The sequence below is a fragment of the Halichoeres trimaculatus genome, unplaced genomic scaffold (assembly GCF_033239565.1).
Source record: "Halichoeres trimaculatus isolate MK-OKI-2021-1 unplaced genomic scaffold, fHalTri1.1 fHalTri1_scaffold_6, whole genome shotgun sequence".
Lineage (NCBI taxonomy): Eukaryota > Metazoa > Chordata > Actinopteri > Labriformes > Labridae > Halichoeres > Halichoeres trimaculatus.
In genome coordinates this window covers 19,827,116-19,853,182 of record NW_027437184.1, presented here as the reverse complement: position 1 = coordinate 19,853,182, position 26,067 = coordinate 19,827,116, and the positions used below count along the sequence as shown (strand labels likewise).

General features: G+C 39.5%; 2 protein-coding genes across 5 annotated transcripts in view; both read right to left on the bottom strand.

The window, feature by feature from the left end:
• trim3b (tripartite motif containing 3b) overlaps nt 1-15,672 on the bottom strand; it is a 36,957-nt gene extending 21,285 nt beyond the window's left edge. For 2 of the 4 annotated variants that reach the window (XM_074672075.1, XM_074672079.1), the window contains exon 1: nt 11,651-11,863. The gene's annotated coding sequence lies outside the window, so the exon portion shown is untranslated. Of the gene's footprint in view, nt 1-11,646; nt 11,864-15,589 lie in introns of those variants that run through there. The other 2 variants (XM_074672078.1, XM_074672076.1) reach the window with 2 other exon arrangements.
• Nucleotides 15,673-18,592: 2,920 nt separating this feature from the next.
• On the bottom strand, nt 18,593-25,717 carry fhdc3 (FH2 domain containing 3). Its single transcript, XM_074671840.1, has 12 exons — nt 25,591-25,717; nt 24,299-24,860; nt 23,900-23,961; nt 21,658-21,760; nt 21,452-21,537; nt 21,209-21,309; nt 21,047-21,117; nt 20,807-20,914; nt 20,603-20,673; nt 20,334-20,451; nt 20,048-20,212; nt 18,593-19,865 (listed from the first exon to the last, which is right to left on the bottom strand). The coding sequence occupies exons 2-12, from the start codon at nt 24,800-24,802 to the stop codon at nt 18,834-18,836; spliced, it is 2,421 nt and encodes an 806-aa protein (XP_074527941.1). The 5' UTR covers nt 24,803-24,860; nt 25,591-25,717; the 3' UTR covers nt 18,593-18,833.
• Nucleotides 25,718-26,067: the final 350 nt, after the last annotated feature.

The window sequence follows — 26,067 nt, the reverse complement described above, 5'->3', positions numbered from 1 at the left end:
AAACAAAGGGAAGAGTTACATTACATATTTCTAGGTTTGCATGATTAATACATGAAAAAAGGTTTGTGTTTTTCCAAGAGTATCAACAAAAAAAAGTCTAGCATTTTTTTCACACAGATTTATCTGGATATCTCATTCACTCTTTTGGCTTTAGGTGTGATTGTTATGATACAAAGACTACAACAGTTTCCCTGCATCATGCGCAGTATCACAATACACCCTTGGGTGACAAAGAGGTGGGCAGATAACAGTTATAGTGGTTTTAACTAGGGGCGGGAGAAAAAAACAATATTTTCTTTTTTTTGTTTGACGATATCAAAATCAAGGGCTGCATGGTGGGTACCCCAGCTTCCTCCCACAGTCCAAAAACATGCTCACCAGGTTAATTGAGCACTCGAAATTGTCCCTAGGTGTGAGTGTGCGTGAATGGTTGTCTGTCTCTGTGTCAGCGCTGCGATTGGCTGGCAACCAGTCCAGGGTGTGCCTCTTGCCCAATGACAGCTGGGATAGGCTCCAGCTACCTGTGACCCTGAACAGGACAAGTGGTTAAAAAAAAAAATTTTTTTTTTTCAAATTCAAATTCTTCAGTTCAGTCTTTGTTTATAAACTGGATTGGAAAAAAAGTTACCACTTTTCTCCAGAGGGTGAAAAGTTTCTTTCTGACTCTGACTCGTGTGATGTGCATTTTGTGTGAAAATATGGCTCCTGATATAGTCTGTAGACATTATCATCATCATTTAACTTTTCCCCATGGTCTGGTGTTAAACAAGCAAATAAAAAAAACACAAAAATCATAAATATCTAAGAATCACAATTAAAATCGAATCAGTACGCCAAAAATCATAACAGAATCACATCTCGAGAATAGCATATCGCCCCAGCCCTAGTTCTAAGTGATGTTCTCAAACTCCAAATACTTCTCAGGCTGGTGTTAGATTTTTTTTACTCTGCATCTTGGGGATGTCACACAACAAATAATGTGACAAGTGAGAATCTGTGAGTGAGGCTGAATTACATGGGCTAAGGGTGCTGCAGCTTTGGCTTGCAGCTGTGTTGAGTCCACGCTCACACCTGATGCCTTGTTAGCTCTCATGCAGCAGCTTTTGCTTGGTTCCTTACAAACAAGGACTGAGTCTGCTGGAAATATGAAAGTTAAAATGGGAGAAGGAGAAAGTAAAGGACCAAATGATGAGATATTTGCGTGCATTCATACACAGAATGAGATAGATATTGCATAAGCACTATCCTAGTATCTAAGGCCTTACATGACAGTGTTGGAGTCAGGCAGCTCTGGGCCTGACACCCTTGCTTAAATGCACACATGTAGTCACATGACTCGTGTGTGCACACAATGCCCAACCTCCTCTCTAGCTGCTCACAAATCATATGCAAACACATATGTAACACACTCAGAAGGTTTGACCACAATTAAGACTGTGCAAAAACATTAAGTTAACAACACACAGCATACAGAGCTAATAGACAATGCGTGCAGAGCAGCAAGCGTATAACCCTTGTTAGTATGCTCTGCAAGCCTCCATTCCCCTGCATGCACAGTCCAGTCTTAAGCCTGCACATACATATACTTCTATATATAGAGCTATCACTTCTCATCCCCTTCACACCACACTGGCAGGCACGTGCTCTCGGCTGCACACACTGCGAAAAAAAAGCACAGGGATCCTCAAATGACCAGCATAGTAATGAGTCAGAAACATACAAGAAGGAGCGACATGCTTCACCATGTTTCATGATTCGCTAGCACATTAGATACCCATATTATGAGATTATATGAACACTCATTCATGTGTGTTTATGGCTATATTAGCACATCAGAGATTGCCAACATGTCCTTTGGGTTATCCTCTCTTTAAATGGTTGCCAGTTTTGGATTATGTTCATATAACTGAAGAAAATAGTCATTCTAGCTTTGAGTTTTAATGGTGAATTATTGGCATGTGCTCAGTGTATCATATATTCATCATAAAGACACATTATAAGCTGTGCATATAATGTGTAAACACGGAGGCTTCTTGTTAGCAGCTCACTGTAAACACACAGCTCCACCGTGAAAGCAGATCACTGGATGATTGATGGGTTGACGCTTCCTTTCACATGCTTTGGCAGCCACACAGCTGTCTTTACATCTAAGTTGGCCTCAGGATAAGCAGGTGTGTGAGGGTTAAATTGTATGTTGAGTGTGCACTTCCACGGAATTGTCCTGTGCTTTATGCACATTGGAGACTTGTGCAAAAATGTTTCTTTAAATGTTACATAATTCAGACATCAAAGTCATCACCCCACATACATCTAAAATCTTTTTCGCTCAAATCTTTGTTAATTTATACTATGTGACTGGACGATTTTTACAGCACAAAGAATACATATCAGCTGAGTAAGCTCTTGATGCGAGCAAGGCAAGTTGCCTCCTTGCAGATGAGTGCAAAGTCATGCAACATTGGAGAACCTCTCCTGCGTAAGCCGAGCTAGACTTTAATAGTATCCTTTAGAAAAATTGTGGAAGCCACCTCCACACACATGCACCTTACTTCAGTGCAAGATGAGTCCACAAGAACTATGAGAGAGTGAAGCACACTGCACAACTGAAATAGAGCTCACAGTTAGCTTCCAGGCAGGAAGCTAACTGCAGGTGATCAGGTTTGTACGCAGCAGTCATCCAATTATTTTATTTATTTATTTATTATGTTAAAATTTTGTTATGAACTTACAACAAAAACAGATTTTTTTTGTCAAAGTATTTGCCTCACAAACTCCAACAAATATTAAAACTGCATACATATCATTTTCAACTCAAGCTGTCGTAGAAGTTTTAGACTGATAGTGAAATAATCACAACTCAACACGGCAGCCAAGATAAGCAACTCAGCCCCTCAGTGAGCAGATTGGCGGTTTCAACATGGTTTTCTCTTTGTGCCTGTCATCTGCTCCAATTTCCTGTGAAATCAGAGGAAGCTGCACACAGGCCAGAGGAGCCACATTTTACATTTGCTTGTGCAAAAATTTGCAGTGAGAGGTACTTTAGTCGCAGGATCAGCAGAAATATGGTAAGGCAGTGAAAAAACTGGTCAGACATAGAATGGATGAAGAGAAATTAAATTACGCAAATTGTAATAAAATTTAGATTTTCTCCCTGAAAGATAATCATCTATTATTTTCAATAAAATACACAAAGCTTCCACTGATCTGCTGTTTTTTTGTATATCATTTCATGAATTGGAAATACACCACAGCAAACATGGCCCACAAAACGAAAGTGTCTGTAGGCAGTTGAAAGAAGTGCTGCCATTTTTATGTCACAGTTATTCATCTTAAATAATATCTGTCTCAGGAGCTACAGGGACACCAAAGACAACCTAATCAAAGATTATGTTCTAATTCACTCACTCAATTCCTGCTCCCTACTCACTATTTAATGAATAAGATGTAGTTGACTACATAGTGCACTCACTCAGCAAAATTAAAACAACGTTTTGGACACTACTTGCTCAGTCACCAGCTGACCAGTGACATATCACTGTCACATAACAGACATCGCTCATGACTGGCTGGGGATTCACAGTTTTGATTTTTCTTGAACACTGTAAAACTGCATGGATTCCACTGATAACTAATATTACACTTTGCGTATTTTTCCACAATAATTAGACATAATGCACTGCATTGGCACGCTGTCAATGCACTGTCTATACTTACCCTTGTACTTGTTCTGTACTGCTGCAATACCTGAATTTCCCCTCTGGGGATCAATAAAGAATTATCTTATCTTATCTTATCTTTTATCTTTTATCTTATCTTATCTTATCTTATCTTATCTTATCTTATCTTATCTTATCTTATCTTATCTTATCTTATCTTAATAAATGTATCACATGTTATTTTCAATAAATCAATGCCAACTGTATATTGGCACCACAACATATTTGAGTGTCCAGTGGCTGACTTTGTCTTAACTGTTCCCTTGTTTCAAAAGATTTTTCTGTGAAACATTTTTCACTTAATGGCCTTTATAAATCTACTGATACACTCTAAGCTAATTACAAACTAACTACTCTGAGCTAATTTCTTCTTTATTTCTTGCTCAGCCATGTTTTTTGTTTGAGCCGCAATGCATGACAGTATACACTGCTCACACAGTGAGCATTGTTTATTCACTACTTTTCAAAATGCATTGTGGGATACACCAAGTGGACTCTGTAGGGTATGACTACCATGCTCACTCAGAATTCAGACAGCACTACAAAATGTTATATCCTCTACATAGTGGTTAGGGAGTTTGATTTCTGGCACACACATTTCATATCAAAAAAGCCCCCCAAAAACTCCAGCACATCTCACCTCTGCCTGCTGACACCATGGCAAAAACACCGGTTTCTATCTCCAACTGATTTTTAAGAGCAGGAAAAAACACGCACGTTTAAAAGGTAGTGAGATAAAAGTAAATGATCAGGTCAATATTTCCTCTTAACTGTGAATTCAAATTCCCAGCTTATTAATTTCTTCTGCAAGGAGGCTGATCAGGATCATGTTAGCAACTGTTGAGTCAAGGGGGGTGGGGTAATTTCATTTAGCCTTATGAATAAACCATCTTTTATCAGTAAAGTTTTTTAAAATCAAAGTTTTATGTGTACTTGTTGGTGTCAGTCGGTAGTTTGATAGTTGTGTTTAACTGATGGTTGGTATCCTTCAGAATGAGATAAGTACTCTCCAGTGCAACACTCTGCTCACTCTGTCAAGAACCACCTGCTCACTATACATTATCTCTTGCATATCATATCTATGCATCTAGATCTCAGTGTTTGTGATTTGAATAGCTAGCACCTAGGAGAAAGTTCTTTCTTTCTTGGTAGAAACTGACTTTTTACTTTACAGTTACTCTGTTTTTCTGAAACACGTGCAATCATCAAAACATTTTCAAGCCTAACATTACCTCTGTTACAAACAGAACTTCATCAAGAAATTCTTGACATGAGAAACATCAAGGCAGACATCAGAGCAGCAGCTAAGCCCTCAGATACTGGTTCATGAGCAGCTCAGATGGATCCTCCTTCACATCTCTGCACAGCCAGCGTAAGCAAACACTCTCATCCTGTCACAACCTCTTCAAATCGGAAGAAATGTGGAGAAAATGCAGCCCCTTTTTTCTTTTTAATCTCATCTGAGTTTATCTGAAAACCAAGCAAACCCTCTTGACAATGACATTCATTCTTCTTACATCACCAGAACATCAAAGAATTTACATGGACAGTTATAATCCTTCAAAACAAAAGTCTGAGCACACGACATGAATCCTCATTTTAAAGCTTATTTTTAAATATATTTCAGCTGAGTAAATTCAAAGGGAATATTACATGACGCACAGATTCCTCACCTCTTTTTTTTTCTATCCTCCACGACCCTCTCCCTCTATCTATCTCTCAGCAGTGAGAATACTTCAGTGAGAGAGGAGCATGTGCCACGGGGTAGACAAGCTGATCCTGAAATAATTTGTTTCTTTAAATAACTGAGCGAATAGACGCCTGAAGCTAAACATATATTAACATAAACAGCCCCACGACACATGGCGTAACAGAGCTGAGGCCACAATGATGGTGAGTTCTTCCATGTGTTTGTGTGAGTGTTTATTCATCCAGGTACGTGGGAAGTTTAGAGGTTTTCATCATCTGGGTGCTTGTAGAAAAAAAAAGGTCAAAAAGTGGATTATGTAAGAGCCAAATATCCAGAAAATAAGCACAACAACAGCGGAATAAAAGCACTTAGCCATGGGCGCTTTGCTCACTTGCCCTTAATATCACAAAAACAGACAAGATCAAACACAGTGTGGGATGTTATAGATGATTTTTTTATGCAACATGACCTCATATTACGCAAACATGCTTAGAAAACAATGGCACTGAATCATTAATGAGCGTTAAAGCTTAGGGTAGAAATTCATTTACTTAAGGGGATTACAAATTTTATCAATTGCTGATTGATCAGCAGATTTAGGATTTCCACATTAGCAAACCTTTGCACATACAGGGGGACTAGTAGTGTGACCTTTAGCACATTCCAGTCAGGCAAAATAAAAGCACTGTTTTTTAGAAGCTTTTATTTTGGCAGGGGAATGCAACCCTTCCTTATTTGAAAAAAAAATCATACAGTGTCTACATATTTATGATGCCATTTTCAAAGCTGCTGCTGGAAAAACAAGAAGCCTGCCAGTGCCGGCTGACTAACACACGTTTATTCTGTACTGTCCTGTGGCAAAGATGATGTAGTGGATGACGAATGTCCCGGGAGAGGTACCCTCTCTTTGCTGTCCACACACAGCAGGCCTGACTGACATAAGCCCCGGCTAAAATTATCAGCTTGCCTGATCCGAGCCAAGCTGGGCAGGAATGTGTCACAGGAACCGCCTAAATCAACATATTAACACACCGCTCTCTCTCTGACACGCAAGCACACAGACACACAGGTGCACACACATCATTACTACAGAAGCATGTCGATGGGAAAACATGAGACAGAAAACAAATCAGAGTGTTTCCAAACACAGATAGAGTCCAGTTAGGAGTGTTGAATTGAGAGCCCCTTCTTTTATCTGTACTGACACAACATGGTGCCAGGGTGTATTTTGCAATTCTATAAACTGAGCTTCAATTAAAGCTGATTACAAGTGGTTTTAATTTGATCCCAGAACAGAATTCCAACACAGCGTGCTCTCACACATCAACCATAATCCATAATCAATAGCCAAATAACATGTTTTCTTTAACCCTGTAGCCCTGGAAATGATGGTCTGCTTTGGCCATTAACACACTACTACACTGCATTTGACAAACACTGTATTCAGCACACTTTAGGTCAAATATAAACTGTATTTTTCTTGCTTGGAAGAAAACAGCTTCTAATAAGAGCTGTTTCTATAAAAACAGAGGAACACCAACCTCACATCCAAGGGACAGTAACTGTCCTTGTAGAAGTAATGAACCAATGCATGACTGCTTCAGGGATCACAATCAAAGACAGTGAACAAAGGAACATCAATAGAGCATTGTTTTCACAGGTCAGCAACTGTAACTAATCCTTTGGTTTTCTTTCAACAGAACAAGTGCTTTACCTCTTTTAACTGGGGAAATCTTAGCATCATTTAAGACCCATTTTTTGATGCTTGATTGTGGTTGGTTAAAGCACCACAACAACCAATCTGCAGGAAGGAGTTCCCTCTTTACCTCTGTCTGTTGACACTGTATATTGCCTAATAACGGGGCCTTGCTCAACCTGTTGAGATTCTAATCCAATTGTATATCCACCCGCTCACCATACATGACAAAATGACACCCATTGTTATTCTGAAAATCTTCCTCACTGGAAACTGCTTAGGATGAAGCAGTATAACACAAATAAGTACATTTTGCATTCTACATCAGGGAGCTATCAGAGTAAAATATAATAAAGGTCAGAATTCCAAAGCTTGATGGTAAAGATAGGTCAATAGAAAGGAATAGGTGTTGCTTTAACAGCCTTGAGTGTTAATTTCTTGCAGCATCTGTCAGCATTTCATACACAAAAATCTCTGTTACATTAAGATACATTCAACTGCTTTCTGTAAAAGTTTAAAATCATCCCGCAGCTTTTTATCTCGTCTGCATGTTAGATTGAATTAAGATGTTGATCAAGCTATGTAGAACAAGGGTTTTCATTGCAGATGTGTTGTGGAACGCTCAAAAGCTGGTACAATATGGCCCATGCTTTTGCTAAAACCCCCTAAGGGATCTGTCTAAATATATCCAACATGACATGACGGCATCGTTCAGCTCTGTCTCTGAGCTTTCACCACATGGCTCTCCTCCCAACAATACCAAGTAAATAGAGTTGAATATGCTTTGGAGACCTGACTGCCCCCAGCCAAAGCACAGCCATGCCATCACAAATTAATCTGTTTATTCCTCAAGTACAAGATATGTGTGCGAAACGCAGACACGTATTATTCAAACAAGAACAGACAACAGTTGAGCCTGCAGTATCTTTTGTTATCAGCCTTCAAGCCGTTCAAAACTTTAACTTTAACTCAAGGTTTCACATGCAACATCCAGTTGATTTGAATAGAATAGAAATAGAAATCAGCATATAACAAATATGCCTGTAAAAATAACTGTGACTCTGTCATGTCTATTACCTCATCACTTCAGCCAAGTAAACACAATTATCCTACTGGCTTCACATGCAGTCCCTTTGTGGCCTCTGTAGACGAAGCTGTAACAAGGTGACATTTAATGCAATTGAAAAATCTTTTTTTTTTTTTTTTAACTCTGAGGAAAGATGAGAAATTCACCCTTTACTACTTCTTTGAAGTCAAAACTGCTTCATTAGACTGAGCATAGCTTTAGTTCAGGCAGGCCATGATGTCAAACTCAGCCACAGAACATCTGCTGCTCCTAACTCCAGCTCCTATCAGGTGAAAGCTCAGATTATTACAACAATGCATCCTATTGGCAAATAGCAAAAACTGCCTTCTATTCAAACTGTCTTAGCCTGCCTACGCCTTATGCTTCCCACCTGTTTAACTTTGTCAGTATCATATTGTCACTGAGGTCTGAGCTGCTGCTCTTCCTGCATGGAGTTTTTATACATGAAAGAGAGGGGAGGTGTGCTCTTCCCACCTCAGACTTTTGCATCCCATGTAGGCACATAAAAGGGCAGAGAGCTCCCTGAACAGAGAAATACTGCTAAATTTAACTTATTACATGTTATGAGACTGGCACACACTAAAATGATATATCTGTCATCTGTTTACAAAATGCCTAAAGACTAACACAATGTTTCAATGACAAATCATTAATATCAAACAAAAGTCACAGTTCAATATTTGATTAAAAGAAATCTTTGCCTCAAAAATCTGAAGGCTTTTCTGTCACCATAATGTTATATTAGAGGTAGGTATCTTTCTTTTTGTCAATTCATTATGTCAAGGGAGCCACTAAGATGCAATAAAAATGTGACCAGGCCAGACAATAAAAAAATGTTATCAAACAGGATGATGTCTTAAAGAGGGACTTTGAGATAAAAACTGGGGAGTGTCAATGAAATCAAAATTTAAAAAGTCATTAAGCCCTATTAACCATTGAAGGGCACTACAATTCAACCTTGTCAGGCTGTTACAAAGACCTCAGCACGAGAGGCCTTCCTCTTCTTTATGACTTTGAGGCCGAGTGCAAATTTGTCAGGAAGAGTTTTCAGTAGTTTTAAATGGTCTTACACCAGAATAACGTAGAAAAAAAAAACCTTTACAATACACAGAAACACATGTTTGGCCATGTGGCAAGAAGAAGGAAACTGTTCCTGTTACCTATGGCAACAGAATCACTTTATAGAGAGTCAAGTCTGCAAGGGGGACAAGGGTGTGGACACACATCAACAGGTTACAACTGTAAGCTGACAAATCAAACAGTGGCCATTTACCCCTGACCTAACACTCAGAGCGAGAAGCTTAAATGTTGTTATTGTGTCGTGCTTCCGTGTTTTAAAAAGAAGATAATCTGACAAAAAGCTGTCATTTTTATGCTTCTGGGATCATTAACAAACAATTAACCCAAGAGGGACATTTGGGCTTACTATAACTAACAACATAGAAATCAAGAATGCCCATCAGCTACAGCTAATGATGGTGGCTTCATTAGCATTCAACTTCATACAAGATATTTTAACTGCTCACCAGGTAATAAGTAATTAGCTAGCTATGGATCAAGATAGTGATGCCAGGTTAGCTATTAGTTTTCATGCTAATGTCAGCTGTTGTGACTTAGCTGTACTAACGGTAAAAAAAAACAGTTTTCAACTGTGACAAGCTAATTAAGCTTTTGGCTGATGGTGGCTTAAGGTTTTGTAGTTTTCACAGTTTGTTCACTCATAATTTTTGAGGAAACATTTCAAAGTTTAAATTATTAAGTTTTATTAGAGCCTGGGACGAAGCAGGAAATTTTAGTATACAGTGTTTGAGTTTCTCAGCTATGGCTACTTTGAAGATTTGTAAACATGAGACATTTGATCTATGTGTCCCTCTTTGTGTACCCGCCTCAGCAAACTGTTTTAAATGAGCTCATGTCATAGCATGGTGAAAGACCTCTGACCAACCATCAACACTGAAACAGAAAGAACTCAGGAAGGATGTCTATGACGGTATAAACAAATGGAGCTGAAAATACAGTACTGATGACAGGTCATTGAATCATGTATCATGTGACCAGGTTCACATCCCTGCTCCCTCCTCTCAGCTCCAGTGACATTCCTCTCATGCCAGCTTGACATTCCAGTCTCTGATTCCCTCACAGCACCCAGAGGTGCCCCTGGATTGCAATTACAACGTCAGGAAAATGCTCTTGTTCAACATCCCAACCCATTTCTGCACAGAGTGTATACCCTGACTGTGGTGCCTCAAGAATATGCTCCATTCACAAAACAGACAGTTAAAGCTCCTGTGAGAGGGGGGCAGCCAACTTTGGTGACCTAGGTAAAAAAAAAAGTTTGTCTAATATCTTTGCTGGTCTTACATATTATATGCATCATTCATTATCAGTACTGTAAAATGTATGACTTACAGAGACAAATTTTGCATGAAAAAGGCTAAATATGCTGTTTCCGTAGCCTGCTGTCATCAACTTTATCTAGCACTTACCCTCGGTTTCAGACATTAAAAACAATAACTTAAAAGAAATAATCTGTCTTTATTCTAATGGTCTGTTTTGCCTCTATAGGCTAAAATGAAAAATCAGTAGATTTCAGTCTGATATTTAGACAACAAAAACTTCCCACAGGAGCCCTTAGTGCTGCTCAAGATTTTATGAACTGTTTATTTGTAGATTTTGAAATAAGATTTGGTTTAAACTGTCTGACCTCGCTGCCTGAGTTCAGGCAACTTTACTAAGTAAAACCAGTGTTCTTTAAAGCTTAACGCTGATGCATTATTGATACAATTCTAAGAGTTTTAAGAGGTTTTCTGAGACTACAAGGCTGTAGAAATCACCAAATCGCTGTAATTTATTTAATCAGAAACTGAAAAAATCACGAAAACGGGTTTATGGAGGTTTTAAAGCTGTCTGTGATTATGTGATTAAAATAAAATAAAGTCAGTGACTTCAAGAAGTCTGTTAAATGTACCAAACATCTGTTCTATAAATTAGCCCCCAGAAAATACACACAAATACATTCAATGAGAGCAGTTTTTAAATGAAGCTTTTCATAAATATCATCCAGCTACAAACTATTATTTTGAGTGTCAGACGGTCTGCATTCACAACAGAGTATCATCATGTCATCCAGCAAAGATAACTGCAGCTTGTCTCTCCTCTCATAATCACAGTCAGGTCAGGTCTGGTCTGTTCACAGGCAGCAAATATTTACAGGTTATGCTGCACAGTCCAAACCAGTCATAGGGCAGAGATTGGCCTGCGGCATTAGTTTGCATACAGACAACATAGACTATATGTGGGAGAGGAGGGGAGGGGAGCCAGGAAGGAGATGGAGAGACGTGACAGAAGCATCCTCTGCCAGGGGAAGAACAGGGTGAGATGAAGATAGTGGAGGATGAAGGAATGAGGCAGGGAAGGCATGAGAAAGCAAAGGATGGAAGAGAGAAGAGAGACTTACTTACAGTGGGATCCTGACAGATAGGAGAAGGAGGTACAAGGAAGTTTCAGCGCACTCTCCTCCTCCACAGGGAGCAAAACATGTCGGCCGAACCCGACATCACCAGAGCGAAAAAAGCACCTCACTCACAGCGAGGGAGGCAGGAGCAGGGCGTGAGTGAGTGCGTGTGTGTGATCGGGATCTGGCGTGTATGTGTGTTCAAGCGGGAGGGAAAGCACTGAGGGAGAAACAGAAAGAGAGAAAGAGAGAGAAAAAGAGGGAGGGAGGGGGCTCTTAGGAGGCAAGAGATACAGGGAGATTGTACAACCTGAGTGGCTGGTGTGAAAATGGGAGGGGGCCAGATGGACCAATAGTGTGTGAGATGAGCCAAGTGAAGAGGAGATGGCAACAAAGAAACAGGGTTTTTCTTTTTTTATGACTCCTGTCCTCACCCTCTCTTTCTCGCCTCCTCTATATGTCTTTTCTTTGACTGCATGTGTAAGTAGAAAAAGAGGCAAAACTATCATACAGAGAACTGGTGTACTTAATGTAAGGGAAGCAGTCAGAGGAGTAAAGAGACAGGAGGACACATCTACTACTCTCACTGTCCTGTACACACAGGTTGAGGACACAGGATATCTGAGAGACAGATGAGATGACCAAATCCTGCTGGGAACTTTCATCTGATGGCTGGAGATGGTGAGAATGGGAGGTTAAAGGGCTGATGGATGGTGAAAAAAAAAGGAAAATGTGAGATTAAATTAGGAGGTAAAAAAGTGTAAGCAAAGAAGCAGAGAGGAAGTGATTAGGAACAAAAAAGTTGAAAGGTAAATGAAGATATTTTGAGTTAAAAAACTGTAGTGATGTGTTTATGTTAAAAAATCTCTCAGTATTTGGATGAACAGCAAATGCATGAGCACTATCCTCATGCATGTATGTGCATGCGCATGGGGGTGGGGACCAAACCATCTTCCCAGGATTTTTTTGCTGCGGGAGCACCATGTTGCCATGGAGACTGCATCCAGTGCAGCAGAACACACAGATGGCTGCTCTCTCTCTCTGCCTCTCTTTGAGACAGTCCAGTTAGCTCTTCATCCCTGATGGCCAAATCATAAAAGCTGGTCTCTGATCATGTTGTTTAAAAAAAAAGGCTCCAGGTAGAGACAAGCTTTGGACCCAGCATGCAGCATGTTTCTGACAAAGCAGGGGTTGGAATGATCCATCGCCTGTATGTGAGGGTTTGTTCAACAAAAAGGGCATCTTCTAGGTTAATTTCAAAGACTGTTACACACAAAGTTCTGCATTAGTGAAAAAAAAAAAGGTTACATAATTTTTGGCCCAGATTCATCATCACATGCTTCTTCTTTGAGATTACAGCTCATGTGAAGAGTACATGGCATGCACTGGAATAGAGGCTCTGTGGATTACATTATAATGTATTATAATAGCTGGGGATGACAAGGTGATGAAGACACCAGTAGTAAAATCTATATTTCAACACTTAAGTGGTAGCTGGGTCCAACTTTTTTAAGCTTCAGTAATTAAGTTCAGAAGCCTGAAGATTTTTCGGTAAATCCTTGCCACACATCAGCCATTTTAACAGCTCGTCACAGCTGTTCCCTGCAAAATATTTGATTGAAGCTGTGTTACTATAAATAAAACATGCTTGATGATGTCACAACAGTTAAGACCAGCACTTAAGTTAGTTGCCTGTCATAGCTTGCTGTAAAAAAAATTTGCTATGATGTGAAGATGAAATCTTACCTTATGGCAAACGCTGTCAAGCACATAGATGGATGCCCTGCTGATGTTTTCATAAATGGGTATCACACATTTAAATAAACCAATATATGTATAAAATTAGATTGCTTTGATTGATTCATCTTTGTGACCATAGATAAAAAATGTATCACACTGCTCTTTTCTTTCTTGAATAAAATGTTCTCTGTTCCAAAGTCTCTGCCAAAAAAAAAAAAGCCTTCATTAGCTGCTCCACTTATGGGCGCACTCTTTCAGCTAACTGGTAAATCATGTCTTAGATGGATTTTTAAATGGGGCTAAACCCTTGTGAATGTGGTCAGATGGGTATTAGCACAAAGAGAGATAGAGTAACTGAGAGTTAGGCAGTAATGGAGCTTTGGTTGGTACAGCAGTGAGGTGTGTGGGGGAGGCTCTTTAAGCTGGGTGTATTACACTTCTCATTCTGTTTCCAAAACAGCCACAATAGCAGTTGTGACTCATTTAAAACTGAGGGAAGGATTGACAAAGGCTTTTCTTAGCTACATCACAGTAATTTGCTGTATGATTACAGTTAAAGTAATCTGTTGAAATTACTTTAATCATCCTCTCTGTGAGATGAGAAGATAAAAAACTGTCTGTTGTGTGATGACATATTACTCTAGTGGTGTTGATCTGGCTGGTTAAGCACCAATTTCTACAAACAGAAATACACATTTAAAAACCCTTCATGTTGGTTAAATCCACAGAGGACCAGATGGATTCTTTTGTTGGTGTGAAGCAGAAAATTCAAACATACGAAATTTAAATGATTCCCATGTTCATTTCCATTACGCTTTCCCCCTTTTCACTCTGCTAATCCGGTAAAGAGCACTGCAGGATGCCAAAACTGTCAACAGAGCTGTCATTCCTTTTCCTGTTCAATATCAAATAGCTATTCAAAATAAATTCCTTAAAAAAATAATTAGGCATAAGTCAGCCTGATACTGACCAACCATGCTTTGAAGGACCTTGTTTGAAAAAGATTACTTTTTATGATTTGACAGTTTGACCCATTTTTCATCCATTATGACCTTTACTGCGGTCAGTCACTAGAGGGAGCTCTGTATTTTCGGTTTCACACTCTATGAACACTTGTGTTGTCCATTTTAGTATACAGTCCGAGGTTACACAATAGTCTACACAACTGCTTTTAACAATTTCACCACAGCCAATCACAGTGAGGAGTTTTGAGGCGACCAAACTGATTTTAGTACTTTTGTATTTTATTTTTCAGCACACCAAAGAGGTATTTTACAGTATTTTGTGTGTATTAACCACCAATAAAACCCTTCAAAAATGACATAAATCTTTGTCAGCAATTAAATTTAATCTTAGAAATATATATTTTTGATTATTTTCAAGTCTGAGGTTGATGATCCTCTCTAATCCCAACTCCAAGCAGTGTCCATGAGCTCACCTTCACTTGCAACATGTGCCTGGAGGGCAGTACCAGACTCAGTTTGAGGGTTGACTGTGCAATGAGCTGCTGTCTCTGTAAGTTTGAGGCTAAATATACACCCACTACAGCAACAGACTCCATAAAAGACAAACGCTTCAGCACAGAATCCCAAATCTTAGTGTTTTTCAACCCCATGCCATGTACTCCTGGAGCAAAATAACACATGCTGTCAGTAGCACACACTCTCACACGTCTCGTCAGGCTCCTGTGACCTTAAGCAATTGACTTAAAAACAGATGAAAAAGCACAAACATTACAAGCTGACCTCTATAAACTTAATAAAATGGCTGCCTTTAGCACAGTCAACACTCAAACTGAACACCAACTGTCATCCCTGTGCCAAACTAAGTTTTTTAAAAGAAAACATATCTTTGGATTATGAAATGTATGTGAAAGATGAAATTACTGACAGCACTGCTATTGTTCACCAGTGTGACATTTAGCTAGTTAATCAATGTGCCCCTCACAGCTCCTGCTCCCTGATGTTTAAACCTGGCTCATCAATGCATACAGAGAACAGCATGCATCCTAATCAGAGTGAGCAGGAAGGACATTAATATCAGCACTGATCAATGCTATTTAAAGGTGACAGCTGAATATAATCACTGTTTTATGTTACCAAGATGGCAACAACTCACCAGATTACATGTGGGAACCAAAGAATACTGTAAAAGTTAAGAGATACACAGCTGGGTGATATCTATATACAGCTAAGTTGTCACTTACCTATCCATCTTGAAATGAGCCGGCTAGTCACTGTGGAGTTCAGCAGGTAAGTGTCCTGGATTCTCCAGATACTTCTCTTTTTTCTGTGCAGGAAGAAGTTGGGGATAATTAACAGCCCTGGATCTCAATATCACATTCATACGAGGTGAAGGACACAAGGTTTATGACAGGATAGCAGACTTTTCCGTCAGACTTTTAGCTAGTTTACCTTTGATTTTGAAAAATATAATAATCACTCTTACTTAAATTCAGACTAAATTAATTATTCTCCTCCCCACATGGTTTAGAGGCCCAGCTGTCATTTTCTGAAGGGGCTTCCTGTTTCTGGGCTCAAGATGTTCAGATACTTGAATAGCAGAAACAAGCTAACCATTGTTGAATTGCACCATCTAGTGGCAGACTGTGGCTAAAACAAATCTACAACTGGATTAAATTCACTGGATGTTATTACAGAGTCAAATGTAATAAAGTCATGTAAATAAAACGGCGAAGTATTTACATAATCTCAAAATTTCATAAGCACGCGCCATAGGTGAAAGGAGAACACAAATGGCATCACAAACATATGAAATTAAATTAAAAATCATTATAAACACACTTCCACTTGTATTTATAAAAGCTACCTAATGTGTTTTCAGGTGTTTATTTTTATTCTTCTTTTTTTTTTTTTTGTCTGAATTACAGAATTACAGACCTCATGGTGCAACAGTAGTGTGTCTGACTTCTTATCAGAATTCTGATCAATTCTGATCCTTAGGCGTGTTCAGATTACGTTGGGGTCATTTCTTGGCGAAGTATAATTTGTCACCCTCTGCATTGAGGTGTGTTAAGATCCTTCAGGGGACACAGTTAATGAAATGTTTACTTACATCTTCTCTGGTACTGACAATTCCAATCGTGCAACCAGTCAAGTCCGAATGTTAGACATAAAATAGTCCACAGTGACCATAAACTTTGAATTCTAGATACTTTGCCCTCCATTGCATTTCCTCAACAGGTGTATCATATGGAAACTGGGCTAACAAGTGTCAGCTTAAACCCTAAAATATGACTTAAAGAAACTTTTGAAGTACCATTTTTCCCCTCTGATAAAATCATACTACATCACACATAAACAGCCAAATGCTCATAGCTGCCACGGTGGATTAAATTTAAAACAACAAAAAAAAACACCACAGTTACCACAGTATGAATTTCAGTCATGGTAGTAAAGAGCCAGGGATTATATTTCAGGAAGATATTCTTCTTCAAACACGACCCTCTAGCTTAATACTGCTGAGCTTAAGGAAGAGAGATAACTTAAGTATTCACAGCAACCAAAATATAATGTGTTTTGTAAACATGTTGAATGCGTCTCTACCTTTTTTTGGTCCAGCAGCCCCGTGAGAAAATAATCCAGGATTTTCTCTGTACAATCTTTCTTTTATTTGTGAATAACACTAATTTTCCTCCTGTATTTCCTCTCTGTTTTTTCTCTCTTTAAGATGTCTGCCTGCTCTTGCGTCTCTGCTTTAACGCTCCTTCACAATGCTACTTGCAGTTCTCCCTCCCTCTCTCCAGCCCTCCGTCCAAGTTTACCCCCAACCCGCCTCCTTTCTCTTCCCTATTCAACCCTGATTCTCATCTTACACCTGCACACACACAGAATCTCAGAACACATAGTTGATCAGCACAGCCCTGGTGAGAGACAGCAGGTCATGTTGAGTCCTCAGGAACTGACTCACATGAGATACTTCTAAGGAGCACTCTGCTTTCCAGCACAATGGTGCAATTGTGCTCTGGCACTCTCATTTTACATCAAACAGGCTGCTGCTCCCAGAGTCACATTATTATCTCTCCTTTGCTAAAAGACCTTGCTTTAAGTTTTTGTTTGTCCAACATGAAGGAGAGCTTGAATTCCTAAAACAAAGACAAAAGTCTTGATTTCCAGGATTGCAAAGTAGTGAAGTTCTTTTGAAGGCCATCCATATTTTTCCAAACTCCCTCTTGTGTCTCTTGATTTTAAATGCCAGGCTGAAATGTCCCCATTCAGTGCAGGCCAGTGGGTGGGATGAATGTAGGAGGACAACAGAACAGTCAGACAGGAGTCTGTGTCAAACAGTTTGTTGAAGAGGAGTATTATAACACTGTGAGAGCTCAAATAAAATGGCTGTAAACAAATCCTGTTGCCAAAGTAACAGCTGAATGTCTCTTTCTCTTTCTGCCCCAAATCTAAGCAACTGCTGAGCAGAGGCATGAGGGTGGCACAGTGTTGGTGCAGGGGCAGACTTTGCCTTACAGCAGTGTGTTCTGTTCAGATTGTTTTGGTTAGATAGCAGCACTGGCTGAGAATCTGACATTTTAGAAGAGTAAACAACTAGTTTCACTGAAAAATCAGGCATTTTCTGTCTTTGTGGTATCTTTAAGCTAGAAAAATACCTCAAAGTTAGCATGCTAACTCCTCTGCTACCAGAACAAATGCCTTCAGCCAGCCTGACAGGAAGAAGAAATAATAGATGAAGTGAAATCTAAGGACTGGAAACTGAGCAGTTGTTGCCAAGACCAGGCTCAGAGTGCAAGAGTTTTTGTATACTCCTCATTTTACACAAACTTAACTGATTTTCTTCCATCTGATATTGAATGTGAACACACTAAAAGATTGGGAAATAATGCAAGATACACATTTTAGACACTCATTAAAACAATTGTTTGCATCCAGTAAGTTTAATGGTGGTGGTATGGCTCTGCTCTGGTAGCTGCCCTTCCATGTACCTACATGGAATGCCAAAGTCAGAAGGGGGAGCAAACCTTACCTTTCTTTCATGTGCATACATGAAAAGCCAAAGCAAGGAGAGCAGCAGCAAAGATTTCCCGTCCATCTCCATCTGAGCTGTGCTCAGCAGAGTGGCTTTAAAACTGAGTCCAGCCTACAGAGATGTTCATGACAGTCAAACTTTCCAGGTTTTAACAAAAAAGATAAGAGAAAGAATTTGTGACCAAAAAGCAAAAAGAAATGTTTTGTGCATAATTCATAAACATATACAACTGAAAAAGGTAATTACCCTTTATTAGACACATAAAAAAGACTAAAACAAAGAAAATTTATATGATTTTTGGTTCAAAATCCATAGACCCATACAAGACCCAAAACAAGTTCCCATTTGCTTTGGCTCCACTGAAAGGTAAACGTGTAGAGTAAAAAAAAGACAGACAAAGTAATTAGAAAATAAAAGCTTGCTCTCTGTCTCTGTGTTAAAAAATAAGATCACGTGTAGCATCCTTTGAAGTGCTGTCTGTCCACATCTTCCAGCTTATTTCTGCCTCCGATTCGTCTGAAAAAGGATCTGAACCCCGAGGTGCTCACCTGTCCCTCTACATGGGTCTTCCTGTTCAGCAGTAGACCATCTCTTTCTCCTGCTTCCTTCATTACTTCTGTCCTCGAGCTAGAGGACTGTGACCTCTGGGAGATGTTTCTGTGGAACAGTTCTCCCAGTCGGGAAAGAGTAGCTGGAGATCTTCTAGGTTCATCCACAGAAACAGATCTAAGGAGTGGAGCTCGGGATGCAGCCCTCTTGCTGGAGCACTCAGGAAGAGATGAGGAAGCACAAGATGGAGATGCTGCAGCATCCTGATTGGAGGGATTATTCTCCCAGACTGCATCATCCAGGTCGTCTCCACCTAATGACAAAGGTCTTCTGAGGTGATGTGCTCGTCTGTTTTCTGGGGTTGAGTTCCCTGGAGAACAGGTCAAAGGGCTCAGGATAGTCCATGGGGAGCTGGAGTTGTTAGCAAAGAAATAGTCCCTAGATCTGGGCTGGGGGGTCCTGGGGGAAGCTTCTGTGTCAATGCCTTTTCCTGGTTGTTGAGGAGTGCCATTTACTTTGTCCCCATCACGGCTGTTTTGGTAGTGAAGCACCTTCCGAGTGATTTCGCGCATCTTCTCAGCTTCCTCTTTGTTTTCCAGAAGCGGCTCCTCCTCTTTCTGCAGTTTAGGTTGTTTGCTCTCAGGCAGGTCTGGTCCTGTTCGAGAAGGAGTATCTGTTTTAGCAACAGGTGAAATCGTTTTTAAACTGCACACAGGAGGGGGTCCTTTGACAGCAGGTAGCGTGTTCTTCCTGCATCTGGAAACGCCCTTTGGAGCAGTTGTGAGGAAGTCATGTAAGACCGACTCCAGGCTGGAGTCATCCTGATTACGCTCAGCTCTGGGACAGGATACTGTGGAGCGGCGTTTGGCTGCAGTGCGCACGCTCTCCCTCTGCTTGCGCCTCTCCTCTGCTGCCTCCCGCTCTTTGTTCTCCTACAGCAAACCAAAAAGAGATAAAATACAAAAAAAGATAAAACACATTGACAGACAACAAAAAAGGCAGATTAAATAACAACCAAAAAGGATCTTTAAATTAAGTTACTGTTTGCAAGGTGTCAATTAAACACATATTGTTAATATCACCCTATGATGTAAGCCATGTCATGGCATCTCACCCGTACAGCTGCTTCAAAGCGTTTGTAAAATGAATGAAAGATGGAGCAGCACTCGTCCAGTTTGAATGTAGCTGGGTCCTCACAGTAATACTCAGCCACGTGGTCACTCACACTTTTAAGCTCCTGGAGAGATGACTCCACGTCGGCTAGCTTGGCCTCAGCCCTCTGAGAAATGATGACATTAAATAGGCAGAAAGAATCCAACATTTGCAGCATCATCACAAGTTCGGCTGTACAGCTCAAAAATTTTTCACACTTCAGATAAAGAAATAAAGTAAAACTCCACCAGAAAAAATGTCTCCATTTGCTGTAAGAGACCAGCATGTCTGCTGCTGTACAGTTTCACCTCCTTCACCTTCTTGACTTCTCTCTCAAAATCTGAGATGACCTCCTCTTTGCAAATTCTAAATCAGCAACAAGAAACATGAAGCCACACTGGCATAAGTTAATCATGCAAAAAAAGAAAAACAAAGTAGATTGGATCTCAAGATTACACTAACATGGCAGTCTGAATCTGATTTTTACATTTTGTGATTTCAAGCCTATGATGGTCACCTTGATGCCATGCTGACGTGTTCAAGCTGGCTTGGAAAAGTCAGCAACTCCGCATCGATCTCCTCAGCTTGCTGTTGTTTAACGGTAAAGACGGGGAGAGATGTAAAGAGTGAATCAGTCATGCGAGTGCTACAGACAAAGCATGATAGATTTTTATAACATTTTGTTCATTTGACCATTCGTCCGTCTCAGACTCCTCCTCACCTTGGCAACATAGTGCATGAGGTTCATCCCCGGCTTGTTGGCCTTGGTGTCTGCCAGCTTGAGCAGAGATGTCATCCTGAAGCCAATAGCATTCGCACTGTAACCACCCTGAGTAAAAAAGGAATAAATGTGGATGGGCAATTTGGGAATTTAGGAGATGAGTACAGAGTAGAAGAAGATATTATATTGAAAATATGAAAAAACTGAAAGACATAAAACAGTTTTAGGAAAAATACCAACAGCATTCATGTAATTCCCAGCTTTCAATACCAGCCGAATAACTGAGTGGAGATCATCACAGATCAACAGCTCTGAGGGAAAAAGTAAAAGCAGTAAAGTGTAAATGAGGTGTTTTAAATGGGAATGCAGATACACTTTCAGCATGTTTATGTTGAATGTTACCGTTAGCTCCCTTTGTCATGACAGCAACTGACTTTTTCACCTCCTCCATAAGAGGGAAGAATTCCTCCCTAAGCACCATCGCTTTCAGGCGTTCCTCATAGCTGCAGAAAGGAAGACACATTAACAAAACTCCCTATCAGATCATCAGCTGTTTAAGTTTTTGGAATTCTATTCCTACCAATCATGATTAATACAGTACTCTAAAATAGGCTTGCTGACTGACAAAACCTCCCCCTGACCTACCCTGGAACTTTGACCAGCTGCACCATGAACTGGTCGGCCTCAGGTAACACAGAGAGGTTCCCACTGAATGACAAAAGCTGCTTCACCTGACCAAGAGGTGCAACATTTGTGTTATGATTAATTCTAAAGGACATCATACATCAGAGAAATAAAAAAGAAAACGGGCAGACATGCTAAAATGTGAGGGGGGGGAGCAATGTTGTCACCTCGCTGTCTTCTGGCAGCTGTTTACAAAGCTCCTTCAGTTTTCCTGCTCCAAATTTGAGCCAGTTCCCTTGTTCGATGTCCTTTACCATTTCTGCCACTGGCCTGCAGAGGGAGACAGCAAACAACAGCAACAGAAAAGGAAACAGAAAAAGAAAGAGGTTTTTCTGCTGGTTTGAGCATTTGCAATATCAGTGTGGTTTATCTCACGTCATTAATCTGCTGGGTCTTACCTAAAGGCACTGTTTAGATCATTTTGAAATAAAATGAAAAACAATGAGGGGTTAAAACCCAGCACTGGAAGCATTGATTAAAAAAAATAATAATAAAAAAAAAACATAGAAAACTGTACTGAAGAATGAGAAGCACGGAGCAATTACCCTATGAGGCACATGCTGGTTTACACCGTTTCATTCTTACTGAGTTAAAGACATTTTAACTGTTTGTGTAGTATATACTGTTTATTTTAATAATGGATAATAATAATAATAAGAATTATTATTATTATTATTATTATTATTATTATTATTATTATTAATTTAATAGGTCTGTTGATTTTTAAATCCATCATTGAAATGAAACTCTGGGTGAGAGATCAGAAATCTTGAACACCACATTCCATTTCCCCACGACTTCTACAGTTATGTGTTACTTTGTGTTGGTCTATCACATGAACTCCCGTCAAAACACGTTAAGGTTTGTGCTTGTTATCAGACAAAATGTGGGAAAGTTCAAGGTGAACTAATACTTTAACAAGACACTGTTGATGGAAACACAAAAATATGGTTTCCTCAATCCGCAGCAGTAAAACATCTCTGTCTGTTAAAGCTTTGTATGAAACTGTGTCATTTCACTATGTACACTAAATGAGCTCAAACGGCGTCATCAAATGCACTCTTGTTGATGACACACTTCAGTTCACTTCATTTACATTTGATAACATGAGGCAGACCATTTAGAGAGAATTTGGTATTCAAAGTGAGAGCAGCTGAGTGATTGTTGGCTGAAAGCGAAACCATCTCGATAAGGCTCGGGCACAGAATTTGGATCAAGTGCTGAAGAGTGAGGCACATTTAAGCATGATATTTTTTAGTTTTCTGTTAATTTTAATTATCATTGGTGTATTTTTTTTTTCTTACATTTGCTCTGCTTAATGATTGAAAGACGTAGGAGTTGTCTGGTTTGCTTAAAAATATATAAAACTGTTTGAAAATTATCATACTTTTCCAACATATTTACTTCAATGTCATACTACAATTTTGAAAATATCCCGTTTACTCTTCTGGAGTGGTAAAAGAGTTGGTATATAGCTTCTTTTTTTTTTTCAAATACAGGGGTAAATAACTCCCATTTTAAAAGTTCAGAATGATTTACACCATCTCTGTATGCAAAGATTTGGTATGCTGACCCAAATGACAAGCAGAGGATCATGAGAGGTGCTGCCATAAACAACAGCAGGCGGAAGATGTTTTGACCTGAGTCAGGCAATAAAATCGCACATATGATTAATTTTAGGTCACACAGGCTAAAGTGAGATTAAAAGGAAATGTAAGGTCAACTGCACAAGGGCCCCTGTGAGTGCAACTGGCCATTAAAGTGTGAAAACATGGACTTAGTAAGAAATTGAAAAATAAATAAATAAATGAATAAAAAGTGACTCAATTAGAGAAAGAATTAAGTACACAGGTGTAGTCTAGTTTCAGTCAAGCACGGTACCAAACCTACTTCAGCTGAGTCAGCCCTATGATTTCTCAAGATTTAAGTATTGATCAACTGAGGCATAATTGTCAATCGACTTTCCTTTTGAATGATTTTTAATGAGCCATTTCCATGGATCTGAATCTGTATGTGTGTATATATAAATACACTTTTTGTATTGGTAAAACTACTGTAACTTGATCCTACCGTGATGTAAAATATCTATGTGAACTCCTTTTCTATCTGGCTTGCCAGGGACTATAGATGAAAATCAGCCTTACGGCTAACTCTGACATGTTAACATGAATGCTGTGTGTGCTGAAATGTTCATGAATATGCACTGTCCCCTTAAATAAATAAATAACGATCAACCCAGTGGAGAAGGCTAATGTATTAGCATCAGTGTTTCTGAATCAACGTTTGACCGCATATATATAATGGTTCTCGGGTTCTGATCTGTAACACTGATGCTGGCTTCCATAATTCATTTCAGAAATTCATTCCTCTGGTAGCTCTTATTCTCTCTCAGATAAAAGCCACTCTTACCTCTTGAATTGTCTCAGAAAAATCCCAATATTCATACTCTTTTTAGAGTCGAGGATTGTGACCTAGAGGGGTAAAAAAACAAATAATTACTGCCAAGGAAAAAACATAAAATTCCATTTAGACACTAAATGACAATTAAAACCCAATAGTACACGTAATTCACACAAACTTTGAGGAAGAAGATATAGTTTAAATTCAGCAGTTCCTCATTGATTACGCGTGTAGAGTGTAACATTCAAAATGAAGTTCCTATTCGTTTGTCTACTACTTCCCCAGTGACCCCATTCAGAGTGTGTGTTTACATGCCAATAAACACTCAGGATGGTAAGTAAAATTCAAGGAAATGAATCTTGTGTTTTACAAAAAGACAATTCCTGAAATGGCGCTGATGCTATTCACCTGAGGCTCCTGTGGAAAGAGGTCCGAGCCATCACTGTTCTTCAGACCCAGAACCCTTGAGTTGCGTATCGAGGCCCGTTTGTCAACATGACTAAACAGCTCCTCCATGCTCCTGATATCCAGCACGAGATCCCTCTGAGTCCCCTTCGTTGTCCAGACATTACGTTTACCCAAGACACGCTGACTGGGGATGGTGTCCCAGTTCAGCTTTTTCATGGAACGTCGCTCGACATTACGAGAACCAAAAGCAAGAGGAGGAGGTGGAGGAGGAAGGAGAAGAGGTGGTGGTGGTGGTGGTGGTGGAGGAGGAGGAGGAGGAGGAGGAGGAGGGGGAGGTGGAGGAAGAAGAGGAGGTAGTGGTGGCGTATAGGTCATACACATAGCAGTAGGAGAGGATGACTGTGGATCTGAATCTTCCTGAACATTCGTTAAAAAGGACAATGAAGCCTTTGGAGAGAGACAGCTGGGTTCAGAGGCAGATTTTATCATTGGCAGCTCCTCCATCTAATCTGTCAGATGCAAAGATGACAGGAGGAAGAGTCCTTCTGTTGGTCACTCCAATCTGAGGAGAAACAAAAGATACACAAAAGTTGAATTATCCAATAGAGACAAAAACTGTCAAAAGAAATAAAGAAGTTCATAGTTCCACAGTTGATTATACAATGACAACCTTTCCAAGCCAATGTGGTTACCTAAATTGTTTGGTGGTGAGTCCAACACCATATTTGGAAATTAGTCATGAGTTCAAAAGCTATTTTGCTTGAAACTTAAATAAATTAATTAATTCATAACAGGAGATATAATTCTGTACACTGTCAACAACTATAGCACCTTCAAGCACAGCAATCACAGAAAGACGAGTTTTGAAACCTGCTTTCTTTCAAATTTCTCTGAAAAAGTGTCAAATAGCAAGGTATAACAAAACTCCGATACCTGAATTACCTTAGTGGAAACCCGCAATAAATTGAACCAGCGTTCACTGCTTATTTTTAATAGATGACGCTTGCAGGTTGAAAGGCGAATTCAAAATTATAAAGTGTAAGCAATCTGATACATGTTATGTTCAGTGAATGGTTTCCATACCGAATACCAAATTGACTTCAGCAAAAGTTGTTAAAGAAAACTGTCATTGAGTCTTACCACAAACCGACAACATGAGGCCTAAATTGGAACGGTTTAAACTAAGTTCCGCTGTCAGTTATCAAATTAAGTTCTGAATTTTACAAATTTCCGTGTTGCCAGTTTAAAAACTGAGGATTTTTATCCATCTCAATCCGATTAATTTCACTCACCGTGCTTTCGAGTTTTAACTTTCATTTAAATCCCCGCTACGAGTCTGCCGCGTGCTCCTGAAGGGAGATAGTGCCAGTGTGTCTCGCGAATAGCAGACACAGGTGCAGCGCGCGCCGTCACCAATCAAAAGTCACTCTCCAGGTATGGAAACGTAACGCCCTGATGCTAACAGGAAACTCAGAGCCAATCCGCTTCAAATTAAAACGTGGGTATCGTGAGTTATGATGTTTTATAAAATTACAGATTAAAACCTTGGAAACAGTGAAAAATATTTGATAGGCAATCACAAAGTCACATCAGTCACATTACTCATCTAAAATAGAAAAACGAGACAAAAGCGAAAGATGAAACTGAATTTTGTTCTTTCACGACAGGAATGTTATAGGACATAATCTGAATAAATTACATTTTATACTTTTAAATTCTTTAAATTGAAGATTAGTTTAGTTAAATTCAAATAGTGTCTGTCAAAATAC

Excerpts from the sequence above, each read along its gene's own strand:
- fhdc3 (XM_074671840.1), bottom strand. The coding sequence starts at position 24,802 with ATGGAGGAGCTGCCAATGATAAAATCTGCCTCTGAACCCAGCTGTCTC. Across the intron at positions 21,118-21,208 it reads CATGACAAAGGGAGCTAACG|AGCTGTTGATCTGTGATGAT; the intron begins GTAACATTCAAC and ends TTTTTCCCTCAG. Across the intron at positions 20,213-20,333 it reads AAATGGAGACATTTTTTCTG|AGGGCTGAGGCCAAGCTAGC; the intron begins GTGGAGTTTTAC and ends ATCATTTCTCAG.